The sequence below is a fragment of the Carettochelys insculpta genome, chromosome 1 (assembly GCF_033958435.1).
Source record: "Carettochelys insculpta isolate YL-2023 chromosome 1, ASM3395843v1, whole genome shotgun sequence".
NCBI classification, from domain to species: domain Eukaryota; kingdom Metazoa; phylum Chordata; order Testudines; family Carettochelyidae; genus Carettochelys; species Carettochelys insculpta.
The window spans coordinates 258,579,059-258,603,395 of record NC_134137.1 but is presented as its reverse complement, the minus strand read 5'-3'; the positions used below and the strand labels follow the sequence as shown (position 1 = coordinate 258,603,395).

The window sequence follows — 24,337 nt, the reverse complement described above, 5'->3', positions numbered from 1 at the left end:
AAAATAGACTGGGAGCTGAATTGGAGCAAACCTAATGCACGCTGCACATGAGCTGCTTATTACAGAGCTAGGGAGCAGCTGTAGTATATGTGATTTTGGTCCTTCCCCCATTAATGTAGACAGAAGCCCTGTAATATTTCTAACCAAACCAATCTGAAGCTCAGTGGGTATATGGGAACTAATTTATGGTTGAAGGCCTGATTCTCTGCTGTGTTGTGCTATATGTGATAATTTACACTTGTGTAAAGTGAACAAAAGGCGCTACTAGCTCAAAATGACCATGCTTTGACACTCACCTTGCTACAAATGATCACACAAGGCAGGGACGAAGTAGGCCTCCAGACTACTGATCTTAGGCAAGTCTTTCAGAGGGTCTTCTGTTGGTGGTTTGCAGATCACTAATTCTCTGGTTTTGAGCCCTCAAAGTCAGGTGATTTTTTTTTTCTAAAGCAGAATGTGAGCCATTTCTGTGTTTTTGATGATCTACTCTGTGTGGTGCACAACCAGGCTATCTGGGCATGGGGGTCCCACCCCCTGAAACTTTCAAAACCTTACTGCCTAAGCTTTGTGCATCTCCAAGCTTTGGAAAATATGAAGCCAGATACTTAGCTGGTATGTAACTGGGTAAATTTCCATGGAAATAAATGGAGCTGTACCCATTTAAAACCAATGGAGGATCTGGCTCTTTAATTCTCTGCGCCTCAGTCTCTTGTCAGTTTCCCATCTAATAAATTAAGATAATGCTCCCTCACCTCGCAGAAGTGGTGTAAGAATGACCTGTGAGCCCTCTGAGATTCTCTGGCAGAAATTGAATAATTCTAGCACTTATCTCTTCAGACTTCAAAGTAAAGAAGAATTAATGGGCATAAAAACTAGGGACCTGAGTCTGAGCTTATTAGTGGGGCCGACAGTCACTGCAGTCCCCGGGCACAAGGTGGGAGGGGGACCTGGCCCTGAACCCTGCAAAGGGGCTGTGCCTAGGAATGGGGCATTCTAAAGGGGCCTCTGGCAGTTGCCCCTTTTGCACGCACACCCCCCAGCAGGTTTGGAGCTCACTTATATTGGGGCAAAAGGACAGTAACGCTTCTGAGGTAAAAGGACTTCCACCAGTGGCAGTCTTGCCAATTCTTTCAGTGGCTGGTGAGCTCCTGGAATCAGGCTGTTACTCAATAATCCCAGCTTTTTCTTGTTTAAAAGCAAGTGTCTAGCCCTTATGTCTGCAGAGAAAAGTTTGAAAATGTGAGTTCTAAATATAGCAACATAAGAGAGCAAATAAAAGGAATGCCAAATAAACAAATATTTTTCAATAGTCCTGAGGTGAGTAGGAGAGTTGACTCCTGAGTTCTGAAAAGTTGGGGTTGATAATACAATCTATGTAACCTTAATATGATGGAGAACAGGGTAAAGCCCTGGGTTTTAAACAACCTTGCGGAAAGCATATATCATCTTTTACAACTACACTAAGAAAGACTTTTAAATCTTTTGCTTTCAAAGTTCCACCTTATAGCTGACATTGCATTTCTTACTTACCACCACTAGAGGTCAGGATTTTATCATTTATTGGTGACAATTTCCAAGGTAATCTGTGAACTAAAGATGGAAGAAAGACCAGACTGGAAATCTCTAAATCCATACCTCATTGGGCCTCCTGCACCTTGGTGATGGTTGGAAGTGGATCCAGATCTATGTTTCTGTGTTTTGTTTCTGTAGTGAAGCTAGATTCTTTGTTGCCCTGCACTTTTATTTCATCATTTATGCCGATGCAAAGCATATGCAAATCTCATGGCCATTGTGACTCGATAGTATTTTGCACTGGTATAAATGATGAAACAGATGGCAGAGCAGCAAAGAATCTATTCCCAAGAATCCAGACTTTCCCAATCTGGGTAAAGTCCCAAAATTTAAGGACTCAGACCCAGTAAGGTTTTAAGGTTATTGGTTTAAGGCCCATGTGTGCTTTTTAGAGAGGCTTGCGTAGGAAAATTCAGATCCATATTTCTAACTCGCAGAATGCAAGGATGTGATGGATTCAAGGTGTTGATTTAACTTAAGGAAGTGGGATCAGGACTCAGTCTTTGAAACTTCATTCTCTCTAGCCTTCTCAGGGTGCTTCAGCTACACCACTACTTATTATCTCATTTTCACTATAGAGGTTTGGCCACCCTAGTTACAAGTGCACCCATGTGCACTGGGGGCAGAGTTTGTGATACTCATCTTTATGGTTTCACTATGGTGGAGAGAGCTCAAGGCTGATGGACATGTGTCACAAAGACATCCCTTGTGCTCTTCATGTACCTGGAACAGCGCTCCTTTTTTGGCAGTATTCCACAGCCACCTGGAAGTGAGGTGATAAAGAATGCGCAGAACCAGGAAGGTCAGCAGGAGGTGGAAGGGGCAGCTCATTGTCTCCACTCGTTCCATTTGCTGCTATTGCATCTCCCATCATCCTTCCCTTCCCCCCCCCCGCCCGCTTCATTGCTTCCCTCCTCACCCTTTCTCCTGTCTCCTCCTTGCTGAGCTGCAGGGCAGGGAAAGCAGTCCCTCAAGTGACCTAGACAGCCAGCTGTACAGACTTCTGAAAGCTATGCCAAGATCTAGGTGGGGGAGGGAGATACCACAATTAAGTAGCCCATTGCACCACCAGAATCAACTCCCTTGTATCACATCAACAGCTCCCATCCCTGCATTTAGCTTTCCACCCCATCAGTGCTCCTACCACTACTTCTACCCGAGACATATTATGCTTTCAGCAAGTGCACATCCCAACCAGACAACCCCAAAAAGTTTCTCACCATGAAGCCCAGCTGCAAAAGAGTGTGAGCTATAGTGGGTTATAGGACAGTTTGCTTTGGGATGGTGAGCCAGGTCTAAGAAGTTTAAGGAAGACTGCTGGTTTCTGGAATCGAGCGAAGAAAGAAAGTATCTTCTGCACCCATCTAAAACTTGCCCAAATCCAGTGGCTTAGAATGTTCTACGCAAAATGAAAGTACTCGAGATTTTTAGTTCTCCTTGACCTCACACTAATCTTTTCCTAACAGTTGGGCAGTCTTTTTTACTCCCACTCCAAGAACTTATGCAAATATTTCTGTTAATAGAATATGTTGACATTCACCAAAATGCTTATTGAAGAGCCATGATTTTTCAGCAAGCCAATAAGAGGACTTTTAAATACAGAAGAAAAACCAAGATGCTTTGCCATCTTCCTGTTTTACATCAGTTGCTTATTGCTGTGTCAGTGACTGCGGTGTTTAGACACATCATCTCAGACGGAAATGAAAAAATCAAGAAGTATATTATCCATTACAGTGACTCTGTTTGCTGGTTTCCCCTGTTGATTTTCCAAAAAAGCAAAAGATAAGCTTGGTGAAAAAAGATTCTCTCCTTCATCTAGAACCTGCTCCTCCAAAATCACTGTTTGCCGTGAACAAGACCCAGACTTCAGTGACTCTGCTTTGGGTGGAGGAAGGAGTGGCTGATTTTTTTGAAGTCTTCTGCCAGCAAGCTGGCTCTGGCCAAGAAACAAAGTTGCAGGTATGTGGTTGCCTTTTTCTCTACCTCAGCTCATCCATTTTGGACACTGATATTAACAATATGTCCTTAGGGTCTGCTTCTCTGCTGCTTTTCAGGATGTGGAGTCATTTACTCCACAGTGAATGGGTGTAAAACAATATACAGTTGGAACACGGCAGCATCGGACATCCACATTACACTCAGTCACAGAAAGTGTGAAGAAATTGGGGGTAAAGCTCCTTGGAATCTCGGGTTGAAAGAAGTTGAAATAATGACACATTTACATCTCTTGAAAATTTTAAATCCTTCTGTCTTGCTAAGCACACACTTGACGTTGGGATTTTAACTAGCTGGGCATGTTTCCTGTGGGGGTGGGGCGGGGGAAGCAAGCCAGAGGCAGTGTTCATTGGCTAGTGGGCACAAAGCCATCTGAAACTAGGGGAGGGAGGTGGAATGAGTAGGAACAAAGAGTGGGGAATACATAGCAACATTCCTAGCAGAGAGAGGTATATAGCCATGCCTATGTAGCACCCCATTTTTCCATTCTATTCTTATCCATTCTTCAAGCCTGTTGCCACTGTACTATCAGCTGAGTAGGAGCCTTCCCTGAACAGTATGAATTCCTTGAAAAAGATGGCTGCTCCTCACAGGCCTTTTCCTCCAATGCACACACCAGTGCCTATAGAGGTACAAATGCAGCCTTCCTCACAGTAGCCTCTCAACATCTTGTCTCATGTTAACTTGGAGAAATAGCAATCAAAGCAGCATGGGGGCATGGGGGAAGAGCCTGTGCAGCATGAGAGGCTTACTTTCCACAACTCCTAAGACAGCTGGAGCATATGTTTTGGATCACTGTTCTCTTACTTTAGCACAAAGGATGTCGTTTAAAAATGCACATCGTTTATGGCATTCTAGACACACCCTTTAACTCTGGGTAGGACCAGTCTCATGATTTTACATGAAGTTTTCCATTGAAATTACATCCTGAAATTAGAGGTGGTCTGGGACTGAGAAGCTATGTACAAACACACCCTAACTTCGGGATCGTTTGGATCCAAATTTGGATCCAAAAATTAACCCATAAACCTAATAACAGAGGTGGAGTAACACTGAGCTTGGAGGCACAGGAGGAAAAGATAGGTTTTTTTGTTTTGTTTTTTCAGCTGACGTATAACTAAAAGAGAACTGATGACTTTTAGAGACAAGGGAGAACTGTTCCAGATGGCATGAGATTCAGTATTCTTATGTTGATGGGAGCTAGGGGAGGTAGTCAGTGCCAGATGAATGGAGAGAACATAAAAGGCAGAGTAAATATCACAGAGGTCCACTTGAGGCTATCACCTTGTGCTGCTCATGTCACTGAGCCTGCCTACCTATCACCTCGGGATCATCACCATCTTGTCCCGCAAGGCCAGAAGCTCTGGTCTTTCCCAGTCTGGGGTAATAGTCCCCCAACAGAGCAACACACTGAACCAGCTCAGCTTTTGGAGGGCTCAGATATAAGGCTTTTGACAGAACCTAAGGTACACAGCCCCAAAAGAGGACCAAACTCCCAAATAACTCCATCTTACTCTGTATAAGTGTCCTACACAGCGAAAGCTTATAAGTTTACCCTCTTTGTCAATGAAAAAGAGATCTAAACAGTGGTCCCTCCGCCCCCAGTGATAGTTATTTACACTGAGTTTGATAATAAACAGGTGTGTTTTTATGAGGTGTACAAAGTAGGATGGAACCCAGGCATCACAAACTCAAAGTCTACTGAGGGCTGCACAAATGAAAATGGACAGCTTTCAGGGCCACCGGAGAAAATGTACTCCTACCAGAAAGTCGTAATTATTTACTATTACAGATTATGTTTTAGGTGTGTTTTGTAATATTTTTCAGGTCTTGTTTGCATATAATACAGTAATGTGAATTGAGAATTTAATACTAAATATAAACATTATTGTTTTATAATTTTATCAATAGGTTGTAAAATTTGATGTGTAAAATTGTTTTTTGCTCATATATAATAATTTTTAATTTAAATATAACTTTAAGGTGCTCTGTGCCTGGCTGGCTCCCAGCCCCAGAGTTGCCAGCATTTCCCCAACCCTTGCCACGTCCCTGGGGCTGCAGCTGCCAGCAGGGCTCCATGCCCCAGCTGGCTCCCTGTCCCAGGGCCACAAAAAACATTCGATTGGGCTGCATGCAGCCTGTGGGTTGCATATTTGACATGCTTGATGTAAGTGATTGCAAGTGAAAACAGTCAGATTAAAGTAAGATACTAGGCCAAAATAAGCAAAACATGCCAGCTAATCCTAATACACTAAGGATGCATCTCCACTATGAGATAAAATCGATTTTATTAAAATCGATTTCTTAACACTGGGTTTTATCCATTCAGTTTTGAGCACCTTCACCTTCACTTTCACCTTCCCATATGCTCCCCACAAAATCGACTTACTGCTGCCACACACAAGGAGCTTAAATTGAGTGCTGCAGCAGCATGTTGTGGGAACCTATCCCACAGTCCCCTGAGCCCTCTTGCATTTTGTCTGCACAAGTAGATATGGGTATATGACACCATCTTCCCACATTACATTCCCCTCTTTCCCTTGCCATGTTAAGCATATGTAAGTAGACATGAGTGCTACACTGAAACTCAAATGAATCATCAGTAATGGCTCGGGGTGGCTAAAAGACAGTAAGTAGACAGTAGACTTTTGACAGCCACAAAAATCGTGACCACCCACAGAGACCCTTTCAGGAACTTGACTCTGGATTTAGGCCTCCTGCAAAAGAAGACCTTATGTTTAAATAGACACGGTTGCTACACTGAAACTCAAATGATTCACGGAAACAGTTATGGCTCGGGGTGGCTAAAAGACCCATGTTTAGACCTGGAAAAGAAAAACCTTAGGACAAGAATATTCCCCACTGCAAGCCTTACTTTGATAACTGTGCTAATTGTATAGCTACTACATTGGCTTCATTAAAACATGTATGGTTCGGGGAAGCTAAAAGACCCCCAGCTACAACCACCCCCGAAAACCAAGACTGTTGAGGGTGATGTCCCACAGTCACCTAAAAGAACCCAGACTTCAGCCAGCTCCCAAAAATCATGACCACCAGGGGAGACTTCCTGCAGGCAGCTAGAAGACCCCCAGCTATAGCAAGCCCAGAAAATCATGCCCGCTGAGGGAGACGTCCCCCTGGCTACAGCCCAACCCAAAAATCGTGACCACCGAGGGAGATGTTCCCCTGGTGAATAAAAGATCCCTGGCTACAGCTGGTCCCAAAAATCATGACCACTGAGGGAGACTTCCCTTGGGCAGCTAAAAGACCTCTGGCTACAGCCAGCCCTGAAAATTGTGACTGCCGAAGGAGACTTCCCACAGCCACCTAAAAGAACCCAGACTACAGCCAGCCCCTGTAAATTGTGACTGCCGAGGGAGACTTCCCTTGGGCACTAAAAGACCCTCAACTACAGCCAGCCCCAAAAATCATGACTGTCGAGGGAGACGTCCCCTGGGCATCTAAAAGACCCCTTGCTACAGCCAGCCCCCCAAAATCCTGACCCTCACCATGCATAAGCTGCCTGGCACCTTGTGCAGTACATCCTTTTATTGGTTCAGTGTCGTATCACATGATGCAGCTGGGTGCGGGAATGTTCCAGACTGAGTGGCGCCTCTGCGGGGAGGGAATGGAGGGAATGTGGGGGTCAGGACAACACGTAAATGGCTGAAGAAGAAGAGAGATTTTTCAGCTTCTCATGACCCTACAGGCACAGGCTTCCAGGTGCCGAATTGTAATGGTCTTCCTGTTGCCTAATTCCTCTGCACCTGAGAGCAGTAAAGATGGAAGAGGCCAAAGTGGAGAACTGTGGGGCATTGTGGAGCACAAGCAGGACATCTGTGGAGGCTAATGAATTTGATTTAAAGACATGCTGCATCCTCACTACCCTTCATTCATAATTTTAAATTCAAACTGAACAGTATACCCGTCAGGTTACTACGATTTTAGGATTTCAATATATTGATTTTTAGTGGTCCATAAAATTGAGCTAATAGAATTTACAGTGAGGCACTTGGAAAAATAGGCTAACTGACTTTAAATCGATTTTATCTCGTAGTGTAGACTCAGCCTATGGAAGTTATTTTGTGCAAACTCTTACGATAAAGTTTGTTCTAAACAGCTTTTTCAGAAGCTAGGCAGCCTCCTAGGTTGGACTCAGTCCTTCCCCTGTTTTTCTCCATGTTTAGATGTTTCCAACAGACATCTTGGGTGGTTAGTGGGGTGGGAGGGAGGGTGTCTCCTTGGATGGCCACTCCCCCACCCCATTGTTTGGTTTTCCCACTTTATATCTCTTTTACCCAAGATGGGAATTCTTTGTGCTCAGTTGAAATTTTTATCACCTTGAATGGAAAAGTACCTGATCAAAAACTGGTTCTAGCATGAGAAGACCATGTCACATGTCCTGGAATGACCAGCCAAAATCCAGGCTTACAGGAAAAGCCAAAATCATTCATAGATTGTTACCTTGTGCACTACTTTGAATTTCTGGAGTGTGAGTAATGGCCCTCAGCACATTTAGAATTATAAACAGATCCATACTTCATATTCCTGACTTTACATACAAGAATGATACATGTACAGAAACAGAATATACACATTCAGCAGATCATAACTTTAAAAATATGTTACGTGATGCATTTGCCTAAAGTGTCTGAGTTATGAATATTCATAAGCCAATTTTCACAAAGCATGGGAGGATCATGTCAAAGACCATGGCCAGTGTTTTCAAAAAACAGTCTCCTAAATCCATATTTAGGTCTCAAATACAGTGGTTCAGTTTTTCAAACATAGAATTATACAAATGTAGGCTAGAAGTGACTTTGAGAGGCCATCAAGCCCAGCCCCCTTTGCTGAGGTATGTTCAAGTTAAAGCTAGACCATCCCTGACAAGTGTTTGAATGGTATTCACATTTCTTGAAGCTGCATCACATTGCTAACTCATATTCAATTTGTGATCTGCTATAACCCCTGGATCCTTTTCACCAATACTTCCGACTAGATAGTTGTTTCCCATATTGTAACTGTGCATTGATTTTTGTTTTCTTCTTAAGTACTTTGCACTTGTCTTTATTGAATTTTGTAGAATTCAGACCAGTTATCTAATTTGTCAAGGTCTTTTGAATTCTAATCCTGGCCTACAAAGGGTTGGCAACACTTTCCAGCTTTGTTGTCACCCAGAAATTCTGTAAGCATATTTCCCACATTATTATTCAGGTAATTAATACAAATATCGGACAGTACCAGCCCCAGGACTGACCTGTAGAAACCCAGTATACAAGCCCCCATTTGATCATGACGCATTGATAATAACAGTTATGAGCACAGTCTTTTTAACTAGTTGGCCTGTGTCAATGAGGTGAGGATTGAGTCAATCCAGGTTTGTTATGGGGTTATGAAAGCCATGACAGTAGTTCCATCTCCAGGGACTTTATTTGTCGAGTTTCTCAACAAAGGTGCCAGTTAGAGTAATGTGCAGCAGATGTCACAGGCAGAGAAAGGCTCCTCATTCCCACACAGCCTGGTATGGCCCCTCTAGTCCCTCTCCTGGGGCAGGCAAGCCGGGGTAGGACTGCCACCCTTCTGAGAATTTGCCTGGAGTCTCCTAGAATTCGTATGAATTTCCCAATGACTATTGAAAGCGATCCTGGAGCTTTTAATAAGATATTCTGAGAAAATGATATTCCATTATGTTAGAACAATATTTTCCCAGAATAGCTTCAGTCAGAGTTGGGCACCCTAGTTAGGGGTGCAGAGTGAGACATTACCCATCCTGGCCAGACTGCTTTGCCTGGCCAGTTCTCCAGCTATACTGCCCACACATTTCTGGATCTGGGGCATTCTGACTGCATCACCTGCCCACCCAACTCCAATGCTGTGGCTGGGGCATGGGGCCGGGGGCCACGGGGGTGCTTTGGGCTCCAGCAGGGTAAGGCGTGGCAGATGCGGTGGAGCTTGGAGTGAGGGTGGAGGGAACAAGCCTCCCCAGATTGTGTGTTTTCTAGCCAGCCATGGTGGTTGGGTTGAAATTTTTCTTTCTTTCTTTTTTTTTTTTGATTTTTCAGTGAGAAATTGGGTTTTTGATTAAATGAATATTTTCATGGGGAAAGCCTTCTGGGGGGCAGGTGGGAGAAGCTTGATTTTTATCTTCATCCAAAACACCAAAATTGTTCAGGTTCAAGGGTTTCAATTTTTCAACAAAACAGTTGATTATTTTTTCTATGGAAAATATCGATGAAAATTTTTTCTTCTTTTTTTTTTATCAAAACTCTACATGGTTTGGGACACAGCAGCAAATCCCACCCCATCTGCCCATCACAAACACATTTTCCAGTCAGCTTAGATTATCATACTGTAGTTGGTTCATCTCTTCCAGGTGCAACAGCCAAATTCAGCTCTGTTACTTTGGTGCGATCCTATAAGCAGCAGTGTAACTGACTTCAGAACTGTAGTTGAACAGAAACCCTTGCAGAGCTAAAAGGAGCTTATAAATGACCACAAACCCACACAGAACTCCCACTCCCTGTGTTTGTGGTCATCTTTGCTACACAGTGTTTCGCCAGCTGTGTTCATTAGCCCAGGGCTGTGAATCGCAAATGCAGTCTTCATTCCCTCTCTAAATTACCAGCTAGAATATCCTGTTTATTTTTCCCCATTTTCATGTCAATAAACCTCTTCTGAATTTTAGCTGAATTGGTGGAAAAAAGGGTATAAATGAGAACACAAGTTCTCTGTACATCACCCCATTTATTTTATTGATTTCCTTTCATCCTGTCTACATTTGTAAAACGCCTTATACGCCATATATCAAACACAGAAATAGTCCTAGAGGGTTTATACAGAGGTGCAAAGCAAAGGATCCAGGGGTCCAAGTAACTGTATTAATAAGTGCTTATTATCCCTGTGGCTTTTCTATGTTCTTCCACTTCAAAAAATCACCTGGAAGCAAAGAGCAAAGAAACTTGATTTACCCCTGTAGAGGTGAAGGAGGTACCTCCAAGGAGAGGATGAGGCACTTTTGCAATGGTGGTATATGGGGAACTTGCATCTGCAGTAGTTGCTCTCTGGATAAATGGGGCTTCAGTCTGTCTGAGTTGTCAGTCTGGTTTAGGCCCAAGATCTCCTCATCAGTCTCCTCTTGGTGTTAGCTAAATTGTCATCCATTGGTCCAGAAGGAGGAGATTTGTCAGGTAAGTTTTCTCTCTGGCTGTGGGGTCATTTTCCAGTTCCTTGTTTGTGCACACATTTGAGAATGCTCCTCTGCCTGTGGTTCTCTGATTGATATCCCCCTGTGAATCCCTCATTTTGTACCCAAAACTTGCACTTCCATATCTGTTTTTAATTTTTTGGCATCAGTTAAGTTCTGGGTTCCGGGGTCATCCTCTCATCTCAACAGCAGATCTTCTCATTGCTTTGCTGGCTTTTTCCACCGTCTCAGGATTTGAATAGTCTGACTTCTTTTGCCAGATGTCTGTTCACTTAAAAAAGCAGAGCTGAATGAGAGAGACAAACTGCAATGTGCTTTTTTCATATCTCTAGGAACCTGTTAGTGTTTCTTCACATGTAGTGACAATCTCCAGCCTGCTGCCCGCTACTTCCTACAACTGCAGTGTGACTACCTTCAGCCACAGCAGCCCTAGCAGCCCTGCCTTCATAGCTGTCTCTACAATGGGTAAGCAGGACTTTGCCTGTTCTACCTCCCTATGCAGTGAGCATGTTTGTCTCTGTTCCTTCTGAAGCAGCTTTTTGGTGGTCACTGACACCAGAGTTATTTCACTGGAATGCAGTCCGCTCTTGGGTGGAATGGGGCGGCTGCGGTTTAAAACTATTGCTGTCATCTGTGTTCACCAGTAAGGGGCACCTTTTAAATCTATATGGAAACCCCCTTTGGTGTGTGTGTTTTTAAAATAATTGTAATTCAGTTTTAGATTGAGCTTTATCATTCATAGTCCTTCACTTCCACTTTGAAGCAAGAGTCTGTGATGACTGTCCTGAAGACATAATTTGCTTTGCCTGGACATGGCTAATTCTCAGTTAGGAGGCTGGGGTTCTTCCTCTGTGGCAATGAGAAAAGTCCCTTTCCACCTTCAGGGTGGTGTTGATCCAGAGATTGAACTGGGAAGAGATGAGAAAGACAGGGCAACTGAATGACCCGGAGAGGTCAAAACTAAAAAGTATCTGATGAAGTGTGTCTGTGCTCACAAAAGCTCATGCTCAAAACTTTTGTGTTGGTCTATAAGGTGCCACAGGACCCTTCGTTGCTCAGACTGAAAAGGTGTCTCCTGGCAGAACAATGCCTTTCATGGGTTCTGAGCTCAGATTCACTCAGAGGGACGAATGCAATCGTTGAACCACCACTTCTGCTTCCTTTCTGCTGGTGGTTTCCCTTCCAGCAATATATCTAGTTCAGCTCTGCTTCGCTGATCAGATCAGACCATATGTTTCAGAGTATGTCTATACTTACCAACTATTTGATGTGTTGCAATCAATCTCGTGGAGTTTGATTTTGCCATGTATGTCTTCACACACGGCAAAATTGATCTCTCTGGGCTCAGCCATCAACCCTGGAGCACCACGCTATTGCATGGAGTAAGGGACATTGGTGCAAGCTTGCAGAGCCCCAGTATCCACTAGGGCAGAAAGCTGATTCTGATACACTGATTCTAGCTACATTACTGGCACAGCTAGAATTGCATATTTATGATGGATGTTGTTCCCTAGTATAGACCAGGCATTAGGCACTGATCCTATCTCATTAAAAATGTTGTGACCTAAATGTCAGAAGTTCAGTGTGTAGTACTTAGCTTGCTTCCCTCTTCTGTTCGAAGGACTGTTTCTGTAGGCCCCCTTACAAAGGATGGCAGACTTTACTGGGTGAGAATACTGTCTGCTTTGGTGCCTGGGCCATGTGAATAACAATGTCCTTTAGAACTAGAAATAAATCTGAAAAATAAAACAGATGCAGATACAGCTGTATGAGAATGTTTCTCAAGCTCGAATCTGCTGATGTAATACAATTCACTTTGACTTCAGTTGAGTTACCGAAAATGAAGAATTTGGCCCTTTATTTCAGACTCACCTTAGATATGGTATTGATTTATGGCTTGCAGACAGTGCCAAAGATGCTGGAGTGCATTATGGGAGATGTAGATAAATAAGCTATAGCTTTTATGTGCACTTTTCTCCTCCTTCCCAACCTCCTTTTTCATTCCTTAGTTTTAACATTTGTTAAACCTTCCAGCACAGAAGAGTGCAACCAGGCCACTACCATGTTATTTCTCCTGTTAAATTGTATGGGGTCAGTTACCCTTCACCTGCCTTAATCTCCATTGATAAAATTTCTCACTCCCAAGATTGACTGAGAAGATTGTAAAACAATAACATTAATAATTCCATGAAAAAATATGACCCATGTGTTCTGAAAATAATAATTCAGAGCCGTTGTTTGTGTGCAGTTACTGAGATGAATCCCAACGTAGTGGTGATCTCTGTGTTAGCCATCCTGAGCATTCTCTTGATTGGACTGCTGCTTTTGACTCTTGTTGTACTCAGGCGGAAACATCTGCAAATGGCCAGGTAGGTCTAGGATTATTCTAAGTCCAGGAAACTTTAAATCAATGGGCAAAATGTAAACTTGGGTTTTGCTTGTGTGGCACAAGCCGTCTGTGCTCATTTGATGTTTGAGATAGTACTGCAAAAGATTACCTGCTCTGCTGTTTCTTAGGAATATAACTACTACTGTACTTTCTTTAACCCAAGGTTATTCTTAGTCTTGGGTGGAGTTTAATAGCCTCAGCCTCTGTCTTATTTTGGAGCTGTGGAAGGTGTGGTGAATACCAAATTGAAGACATTTATTAAGGGCTGATTAACTAAGCAGTCTTCTTCTCTGGGGCCGTTTGATTGTTCATACTTACTGGGTTTTAGATGAAGACGAGATGGTCTTAAGTCAGATAAAGATTACTGATTTATAGAATTCTTAAGACCATTCAGGTTATTTTGCAAAACTGTTTAAATTTCTGGGAAGATAAAATTTGCTATTGTGTATCAGATCGCTGGTCCATCATGCCCAGTCTCTCTGGGTGCCCAGTGTTTGTTCCTTCAGACAGAAATAGGCATCCAACTACTGTTCTATTTAAACAATGCAGTTCCTTCATACTTCTGTAGCAGTCATCCCGCAGCCTGAAGAATAAGATTTGGTTTTCTTTACCAAGTGCCGTAGCTCAGAGTTTACCTCTCTTGTCTCAGTTATATCCCTCACTGGCTAGCTAAACTGGGGGGCCCTCTGTCTGTAGATCTGTGACTGGAGGGTTCACAGGTCTGAGCCTTGAGAGTCTCCATGCTCTTATAATCCAGAACCATAAAGTGTAAGTGAAATAATACATTCAATTTGAATCTTCCTTTCAAGGATGGGCTTCTCCATAGCTGGGGTCATGTCCTCTCTGCAGTCTCTGCTCTTCCCTGATTACTTGCCTCAGTGATGTTGGGGCTGCAGAGGACTCCCTGTACTGCTGTGGGAACCATTCAGCAACAGGGGTCTCCACTGCAGCCATGAGTGATTTTTGTCATCCTCACAGTCCTTGCTGTCTGCTGTTAGCCACATCTCCAAGTTATCCAGCTCCCTTCCTTGTTCTCCAGCATGAGGTGCATGCTGCAGGGGTGGAAAGAAGGGGTTTGGGTAATGCAGAGGCTCTCAAACAACAGGATTTTGAACAAACAGCAGTATAACGCGATGACAGGTTTTCTGAAATGACGGAGATTGGTGCTATCTATATCCCTCAGTAGGAGTCTGTATTGACAACTTTCTTTTCATGTTATTCTTGAGACAGAAAATTAAGAAGTTTGGTCTCAGGAGATGGTAAGCATGAAAGGTTGAACCTCTCTAACCTGCCACAGTCTGGACATGATTGTTGCCAGATGAGAGAATTTGTGGGACCGTAGGAGGTCATTGTTGTATAGCAGCATTACCAACACTTCCACTGCTTACTGGGCTCTTAGCAGACATTTAGGGGTAAATTACAGCTAAATAACAGCACAGGACTGGTGGCTGTGAACAAAGTTTATGGGACCACAGGAAACTTGGCTACGCCCATGGTTAGTTGTCGTCCAGCTAACTAAAATCATGCCTGATTATGGATGTTGCCGGACAAGAGAGTTCTGGATTATAGAGGTTCAACCTGTACTTCTAAAGAGTCACATCCAGACATGGCTTATGATGGAGCAGATACACTAACTTCAGCTGAGAGGCATCCAGCCGGTTCAGCACTTTCATTGCAATGGGAGACCTGGGTACACACTGCCTGCTAGAATCAGGCTCTTAGTGACTTGTATTAGGACCACACAATTGACAAAATCAGCAAGTATTATGTTTTTCCAGCAGTAATAACCTTGAACTCAATGGTCTTCCTGAAATAGGGAGTGTGGGGCTGGAACCTTTGTCAATTTTGCTTCATTGGAGAGAGATGGAAAACTTCCATATAACTGGTGAGTGTTTTGCAAAAGGACTGCTCCTTCTATGCTTCCCTTCCCACCACCCTTGTCTCCCTACCCACCGTCAGTGGCAAGCCTGACTTGTGTTTTATGTTCGGTTATATGATTGTTAGTGCAATTTGACTAGAAGCAACCGTAGCTGGTTTTTGTTTTGTATTTTGTACTGAGTGATGGCCTAGGACCATGTGTTTTGTCAGAAACTCTATTCAGTGTGAAATGAAGATGTACAACATATGTCAACTGGGCTAAACAGATTATTTTTTCCTCTCCTTACACAGATTCCATATATTTCCTAAAGTAGCATGGGGTGAAAAACTAATCTATAAATCCATTAGCAGCTCTATGGAGATTTATTAATGTCCAGCAGTGAGGCTGCTCTTTATAGACCATCAACTAGTAACTCTGTCCAAAGAAATACTAGCCCCAGTGCCATTAGTTATTTTTCCTTTGTATTTGGAATAAGGCCCAGCTAGCTCAAATAGCTCTTTCAACTTTGTGCTCAGTGTTGCTGGGGTCTTCCAAAGCAAAACACAGCCAGTTAGGTCTGAAAAAAACCATTTGCAGAAACAGCAGGCATTGCTTAGTTACTCTGTGCCATTAGTAGCTCCCTTAGTCACTGAGAGGTGGTAGAGCAAATAAATTCACCCTATAGGCTTCCACTGGAGCAAAATTGGCCATAGCGATTTCTCTAGTGGTTGATGGTTGTGTGATTCTTGTTCTTGTCCCTGATAGTCCATTGGTGCTGCTGACTTGTTTACTGTGTGGGGAAGTGATTGTAAGCATCCCCAAAAAACCCCAAACATGGTAGCTTCCAAAGCGATTTGGGAAAAAAAAAAAGGCCACTCAAATCGACAGGGAAAAGAAAGTATATGCTCCAATTTTGTTGACTGTGAAGGAGCTGGAATGAGGAGTTGGTGGACATGGAACTGTTTCTCCAATCTTAGAGTGTAGGCTACCTGCAAGGCTGGAATTAAATGGGTTGATACTGCACCAAAACAAGCCTGTTGCTAATAAGCACACAAACTGAACTACGAATCTCAGCAAAGCCTGCTGGTACCTAACAGTGCTACTAATTACCTCCATATTAAACAAGCTTCATTTACTTCCTCTGGCTTTAATAGCAGCCAGCCATTCCAAGTACAAGCCTATCTCAATTTCTCAGTTTTGGAGTATGTTAATTGCAGCCACGGCAGAAAATCAAACATTCTTGTAAATTAAAAGTCCACACTGAGATCAAATTACAAAATGAACAAGAAATATTATTAAAAAAGGAAAGGGTATTGGGAGGGGGAGAATTAGTTGTCAGGTTTGTATGAGTAAGTGTGGCTGTTCCTGTTGCTTGAATTATCATCTGAATGTGTTCTCAGAGATTTTAACTATATTATATTGGACCAGCCTAAGTCAATGTGGCCAAAGCTTGTTTCACATTTCAATGGGAATGTTGTCCAATATGTTCACTACAGACACAGGTTGGAATTTCAACCATATTCACCTGTGGTTTAATGGGCACTTCTCCTGTTTGATATCAGAGAATGAAAGAAAACATAGGCCAGAGCTGTTCCGTCTGCCTCTGTGGGCAGATGAGATAAAGATCTGCAAATTCCACTGGGGAAATGTGGAAAGGAAAAACTTGTCTTGGCAACAATATTCACTCTTACTCCCAGACCACTGGCAAGACCCTCTGTAGAAACAGAGACTTGCTTGTGAAAGGACTCACTACATCCCCACACCAGCCGCTCAGGGATTTCTCTCAATGATTAAGAATTAAGGACTTGATCTTACAAACGCATAAGCACATGCTTAACTTGAAGCACATCAGCAATATTGCTCATGTGCTTAGAGTAAATCACATGCCTAAATCTTTACAGGACTGGTGCCTCAACTAGTGTGGACATTACTGCTTTCTTGCTGCACGGCTCCCTGGAGGACCTGTTGTCTGGACAGCATTGCCAGGAGAGTTCTGGGCGGCATGTTTCCCTAGCCTCCAGGCAGACTTGTATCTGACAGCCCTGCCAAAAATCTCTCAGAATCACTATGGATCTTTGGCCCAACAAACCCACCAGTTCCTTTTCTCACAGCAGCAGCAAAAACCAAAAAAATTAAGACATTTCTTGGAGTTTCCACTTCCCTATGTGGAGATTGAGACGGGATGATTTGGGTTTGGGTCAGTCACAGCAGACACAGCTTGAGTCTCTCTGTCTCTCTCACTCTCGCTCTCTCACATGCACACACACCATGTGTGCTGCCGCCTGCCTGTTAGCCAGCTGTCAAGAGAAGGTGTTCTTTTAGAGGGGGATTTACTTGCTCTAACACCACTGAGAAGAGGAGTGCCCATTCTTTGTTCCTCTTTTTGATTAGTCGTGCATAAGTCAGCAGTATTGTTTCTGGGAATAGCCAGATATTCATGGTAAGACAAATCACAGAATTCTTACTCAGTTAGAACTCCCATTGGCTGAATAAAGAGTGCAAAAATCTATCACTTGTATGCAGAGTTAATGTTTGAAAAGTACTTGGGTGATAGGAGACTAAATTCTACTGTGTGCTGTAAAGCCAGGATAACTCCTCTATATTGATTGAGTTTATTTGGATTTACATCTGTTCAGACCCACCAACTAGGGAACGAGGGGATGCAAAGAGGACAACTGCCCTGGGGCCTGGTGATTCATAAGAGCCTAGGGCTCTGGCAGTGACCCTTTATATTGTTGCTGGAGCACTGTGCAGCATGTTCCATGTAGCTCTGGATGCCGACGGAGCGAAGAAGGGGGTGAGGACAGCAGTGAGGACTGGCTGCCCTTCTGGGACGAATGAGCCATCCCCCCCCACGCCCGACACACCTGGCCCTGGGGTCTGGCAATTCTGTCAACCCCCCTACACCTGTGTAACTCAACAGAAGTTGGTCCATAACACCTCAATATAAACATAAAAGCTTATTTTGTATCTAAAACTTGTATATAATTGTAGCAAAATCTACCTTAAATTATTTCCTACACCAACAACAGAAATAAATTGAGCTTAGCAGAAGAATAAATAGAGCTTTGCTGGCAACCTTGGATATAATGCATGGTGGCTATTTACGCCGTGGTATTGCACATTAGTGGTATTGCCTTTGCATAGGTTTCATAGGCCTTTGCAGAGATCTGACTCAATGGGACTAATAACGCATATGGACCTGATCCTTTGACACTCATGCACACCTCCCCCAAAGCCAGTGGGACAACTTGCCAAAATAAGTATTGCAAATTCATGATATATAATAAGTGTACTTAGCTGAAAATGAAATATAAATACCCTAAACACCATAAATGAGAGCAATATAAATGATGGCAAGGTTGTGGGCATGATTCTAAGAGCACGTTGGTAACTTTAGACACCACTGAAAATCCCACCCTGCGTTCACATGGAGCATCTTTAGCTGGGCATCCTAACATCCATTAATGTTGCTTTAAAACATTGGGTTTAATTGGACACTACTTGGCACTCAGTGTAGTTATTTGCCCCACCGTAAACTGCTCCCATCTGGTTGTGCACAATTTTACACTCACTTTGAATACATGTAAATTATTACACGTTGTACAGGGTCATGGAGTACCTGTGGCCTGGAATGTAGTAACTTTCACATTTAATAGAGGAACAGAACTTTTTTATCTTATTAACTAACCTCTGTTATGCAACTGACTGATCGCCTTAATTTAGTTTGTCTTACTAACTCCTCACTTTTTTCATCTTATGTATGTTATCTATTAATGCTCACAGGCGTAGAAGTGTATTTGCTTTCCTAACTCTGCTACCCTCATGCCTCTGGACTGATTATCTTTTGGCATTTTATATTAATCCTTGGTAAGTGATTTTACTTGTTTTTTCCCTATGCAATAGCTAAGCCATATTACTTTCCTAATACATAAAGTGTGTTATTTTGTTTTCAAGCCATTAGAAGACCTTGAAGTTACAATAATTTCCATTTATTATAATGTGGACTGAGCAGGGAGAGAGAGAGTATCAAAATACGTGCTGTCTGCTTCTACCACTCTTTGCTTGTTTATGCTCCCATTTTGTTACTTAAACAGGAAATTTTGTAGTGGTTGTTCTCATGCACTTCATTATTGTCCCTGTGCAGTCTTTATCACTTTATTACACATGCCCCTTGTAACTTTTGCTTCATCCATTTGCTGATTGCCTGATGTTGATTTCTGCTGTTGTCTCCTCTTAGTTGGTGTTAGCCCATCTGTATAAACCCAAAACAATTTGTTTTTAAATGTGTGCTCTTTCTCCACCAAAGTCAATAGGAGTTTTGCTTTGGAAGCAAAAAATGGCCAAGAATTTGTACAGAAAATGCTTTGAGCTAGCTATCCCCAACCATAATAAATGGGCCATACTTTATCTTAAGGTTCCATTTATAAAAGGATTAATAAATAATGTTTTGATAAATGGCTAATCAATTTATTTAGATCCAACAGGCTTCTTGCAACATGTGCTTATAATCCTCTTCAGCACCTTCAGCTGTGCCATAATGTGACCCTTTCCAGTCTGTAGCTTGCTTATAATATATAAAAGCAAAAATGAAATTACTAAGTAAGTTTTCCTTAATGGGTGGGAGCTTGTGCTCCACCAAATCTGAAGTCAAAGTGATGCCTCTGTTGTTTGGTACGAAAATCTGATGAATGGTTCTCTTTTGCTGTGGCTGAGATCTTTTACCAGGATGGGAGCAATTTTTGTATGGAGTGGCAGAGCCCAGTTAAGTTTGTCACTGGAACGTATTGCACAAGGATTGTGGAGATGAATTACCATCTCTGATTGTGTTCTCTATTTAGGAGCACTCGTCTAAGTTGGAACTGGATCTAGATAAAGTAAACTTCATTGGGAGCTTTGCCATTGTCCTCTGTGAAAACAGGAGCAAACCCTCCAAAAAAAGTACTCAGGGTCATGGTACTCCATTTACCTGCCCCCTGGGGAGAGGTGCAGAGGCAGGTTATATAGGAGGCATGCTGAGAGCTAGTGATCCAAGGTAAACCCTGTGTATAATGAAAAACACCTCATGCTGGGTGTGCCTTTGATTTAGCAAGTTTGGCAGAGATGCACAAAGTCAAACTCAGAGGGCACCTTCATCGATGCCTGTACTCCGGCTCCTCATGAAGAGTAAGGGAAGTTGATGGGAGTGTTTGCTCCAGTTGACCTCTCAGAGCAGAGACAGCACAGAAGCTCAAATTATGATATGTATCTTAATTTGACCCTTCCCTTTACTGTAGGCCTGGGCTTAGTTCTAGCACTTATGCTTTGTGTAGTCATTTACACCCGTCCAAAGTGGGTGTAATAGGGTATTCAGTCAGGATGGTAGCATTCTACCTCTGTGCTTCCCTATGTCAATGACCTTGCAAGGTGCGGCATAGTACAGAATCAAACCTTCAGAGTGAAAGCCTATGTGAAATCAATACAGTAGACCCCCAACTTATGTGGGAGTTGTGCTCTCGGAGGCCCCTGCGAAAGTCAAATTTCCCACACAAGGTAGGGGAGCCAGGGACCAGGCGGCCTGGTTCCTGGCTCCCCTCCACTCTGGCCACCAGGCACGGCTTCTCCCCAGCTTCTCCCAGCCGGAGGCAGCTGTGGAGAAACTGCAGCAGGGAGTCTGTCTGTCCACACAGCTTCCCCCTTCTGGGAGAAGCTGCACGGGGCAGATACCTGCAGCGTCACTTCTCTGAGCTAGGGAAAGCCAGGGAGAAGCTACAGTGGCATGGCTGGCTGTCTACCCGGCTTCCCCCATCTGGGGAACAAGGAGGATAGACAGCCACAGAGAGGCTTCAAGTTGTGCTTTACTCACGTTAATGCAAGTTACACGCAACTTGAAGTCGTACATTTTGGGGGTTTACCTTAATGTAAATGGTTTCACTCCTCCTTTTTTTATGTGACTTTTAGTTATGATACTTGTGACTACTAAGCAGGCCACTGCCACGCAAACCAACAATGGACACTTGAGATTCTGAAAGCTTAGTCAATATTTTCTGTTTGTCTCATGAGACATGGATGTCAGACATGTCTTTTATGTGCCTATTGAAGTGGTGCTTGGGAAAGGTTTCTTAGAAACACTCCCATCATTGGCAGCCCTTCATATTTTTCTTTTTAAATTTAATCCTGTAGACTGAGCTTTCAGATATACCCTGGACACAAGAGATAACAGCAACTGTGTTTGAATAGCCTGGATAAATTCATTTTTAAGATTTCTTTTTTGGGGGCGGTTTGCAAAACTACCATTAAGTTAAGGTGTAGAATAGTAAGTGTTTCAAGGGTCTGGGTATAGTCAAGGTCCACATATCTGCAGTCTGTGACAGACCCCTCGACAATCCCTTAAGGGTTCTGTGCTTCTGGGTGGCTCCTTGTGGGCCTCAGAGACTCAGGGAGGCCCCTCTCGTTGCCCTGGGATTTCCCAAAGGCAAGGATCTCCCTTTACCGAGACAGTCTTATCATGGGCCAGTCAGAATTTGGGGTGAAGCAGGTCCCTCTCCACCAGCCTCAAGCTGCTCCAGCCCTGTCACAGTTGGCCAGCCCTCCAGAGGGAAGTGGTGGGGAAGTCGATTCCCGCTCACTGCCCTGGACTCTGGCCCAGGGACCTTAGGGAAGGAGAGAGCTGGTGGGGGCTTTTTGCCCCAGTCCATGGCAGCGACCTTTCCCTGGGCCTCTTCACGCACCACTACCTTCTGGGGTCCTTCTCCCCTGTACGTGTTGCGGGGGTACCCAGCTGTTCTGTTCTGTTCTGTGCTGTGCTGTGCTGTGCTGTGCTGTGCTGTGCTGTGCTGTGTGCCGTGCCGTGCCGTGCCGTGCCGTGCCGTGCCATGCCACTCCTCCAGCCTCCTTCTCTCTGGACACCACTAACCTCCCTTCCTGATGCCTGACAAAAGCCTGGAGGCCTTAACTGGTCACAGGTGCTTTAATTATAGCCTGTTGCTGGCTGACTCCTGATTAGCCCCAGCTGCCTATCCAGCCTGCAGGACTGCACCCTCTGTGAATTTAAGACAGGAACAAAAAGGGGTTCCTCCAGCACCTAAAATGTTTCCCCTCCATCAGGCCCTTGTCAGCTGCAGTCTGTGATCTGCCACAAGTCTAAATCACAAATAGTTATTTCAAGTTAGATAATGGATTATATTGCATTACATAGTAATTGTTCCACCCAAGTGTAGAAATGTTATTGGCATGGCTATGTTAACATTGCAGACATGCCATCTGTTATAAATTAAAATGAATTATTACAATACGAGAAGGGGGCAGTGGGCCAGAATGGTAGCTGGTGAAGTAGCTGATCAAATCTCTTTTCTTGGAATGGAATTCTTTAGAAAGAAAACAAGCAGTTTTTACTTCATTTCATGTTTTTTTGTTTCATGAAAAAAAAATAAGTTTTTTGAAATGCATGCAAAACTTTTGTTTCATTTCCAAACAACAGTTTGAGTTTATGGGTGGTTTCCCCTGTTCCTCTTACTCTTAGAAAAGACACAAACAATACACTTTCCCTTCTCTTTTTATTCTTCTTGCTCTAAAAGGAGAGAGAATTTAAATTTTCTCTTTTCCATTTGCCTCTGTATTTTTCCTTGCTATTTCAAAATATTTATTACAAAAAGAATTTTAAATTTGCATTAAAAATCCTCAAAACATTTTTCTCTGAAATAATACAGAATTTTACCATATTTGTATTAAAAAAATCTAATTTCAGTTCATTTTTTGTAATGTAAACTGGTTTAGCCAAGATTATCACTTGATTATAACCATAAAATAAAAAAGCTTTACTATATAGTCAGACATACTTGAGGGCAGATTAGTTTTTTGGGCCTTTAATTTGTCACGTCTGATGGGCTCTTTTCTGTTCAAGCTGTCTGATTGTCAATAGTGAAGTTAATTCAAGATGTCCTTATTTGCACATGTAATCTGACTGGTTAACATTGTTCCAGCTCTCTGAGACTTTAACCTCTTTAAAGGTAAGCAATAGACTGTGTAAAGAGCTAGAAAGACAAGATGGAAGAGAGAATATCTTTTATTGAACCAACTTCTGTTGGTGAGTGAGGCAAGCTTTTGAGCCTATACAGAGCTCTTCTTTGGGTTTTCTTTAGTGTAAAGAATTGTCAGATATGGTAAACTTTTTCATATCCAGCATTCTATTATCTGGAACTCTCAAATAACCAGCTTTTTAACCAGAAGTAAATTTTAGATACATTTTAAATAAGTACAGTATAGTGAAAGTAAAGACAAATACAGTAGAAGTCTACAGTGTGCAATACTACTGTTGTTGGTAAATAAAGTACTCTGCATACATTTTTTTTGTTCCTTAATATCTAATGTTATTTTTCTTTAGTGTTAGGCATTTCTAGTTATACCTCTCTGTTAGCCAGAATATTTGAATATCCGTCAACCTCCCAGTGCTGGAGCTGCCGACTTTGAAAGAGTTTATTGTATTAGAACTGTTTTCAGACAAATGTGAGCCAAGACTCCTTGTCTGGAACAATGCATAAAGTACAATGGTGGTTAGTACATTGCACTTTTTGTTTCCATTTCTTAGAGTATCTTGCTTAACTCACTCACTTCCCACTCCTGTTGAAATCTCTGGGATATTTGCCATTGCAGTATCATTTCTTATTCTGATTGTGAAATGTATGGGAAATGTCATACCTATAGGCGTATTTTCTTAGCCTCACCTGTGTTTGGAAAGGAGGGAGTCAATTGTGAGGCGCTTCTAATCCTTTCACACCTGTGTATGGCCAGGCAAAATTTCAATCCTCCTGTTCCTTTAACTAGCTTTCCTAGAGGAGTTAGGACCAGATGATACAGGGAGAGAGTTGAGATGACTATGCCAGACCTTTACATGGCAATTCATAATGAGATGTAGCAGGTTAACTTGCCATTGAGTCCTAAGAGGTCAAGTTTCCATCCACATTCCTGACACAAATATAGAGATCATAAACCTACCCATTCAATTCACGTGGAAACATTTCCATTGTTGACTGTGGGACTAATATTTAATCAATTCCAGATGATGTGTTATAATGAAGAAAAAAAAAGTTTGTCTTCCTTACAGGAGTAAAAATGGATTAAAGAAGAGGAAGCTGACCAAGTATGTGACTCTTATATTTTTAAATATTTTTAAACTAATACTCACATTGGATTGAATAATAACTCTTATGACTATAGGAAATATGAGCCATACTGTGTAGTGCTGTTGTAGTTACAGAAATAAGCATTCTTTGTTCTGATAAACAGCTCCAGAGAGATTGTTGCCAGTGGTGTCTAGAAGCACCTGTCAACAGATAATTCC

General features: G+C 42.7%; 1 protein-coding gene across 1 annotated transcript in view; it reads left to right on the top strand.

Moving 5' to 3' along the window:
- Positions 1-24,337, top strand: part of PTPRO (protein tyrosine phosphatase receptor type O) — a 109,892-nt gene that overhangs the window by 50,439 nt on the left and 35,116 nt on the right. Inside the window, exons 13-17 of the mRNA XM_074999038.1 lie at positions 3,392-3,531; positions 11,104-11,236; positions 13,020-13,140; positions 14,977-15,045; positions 24,101-24,136. Coding sequence (XP_074855139.1) covers positions 3,392-3,531; positions 11,104-11,236; positions 13,020-13,140; positions 14,977-15,045; positions 24,101-24,136 — 499 coding nt within the window. The remainder of the gene's footprint in view (positions 1-3,391; positions 3,532-11,103; positions 11,237-13,019; positions 13,141-14,976; positions 15,046-24,100; positions 24,137-24,337) is intronic.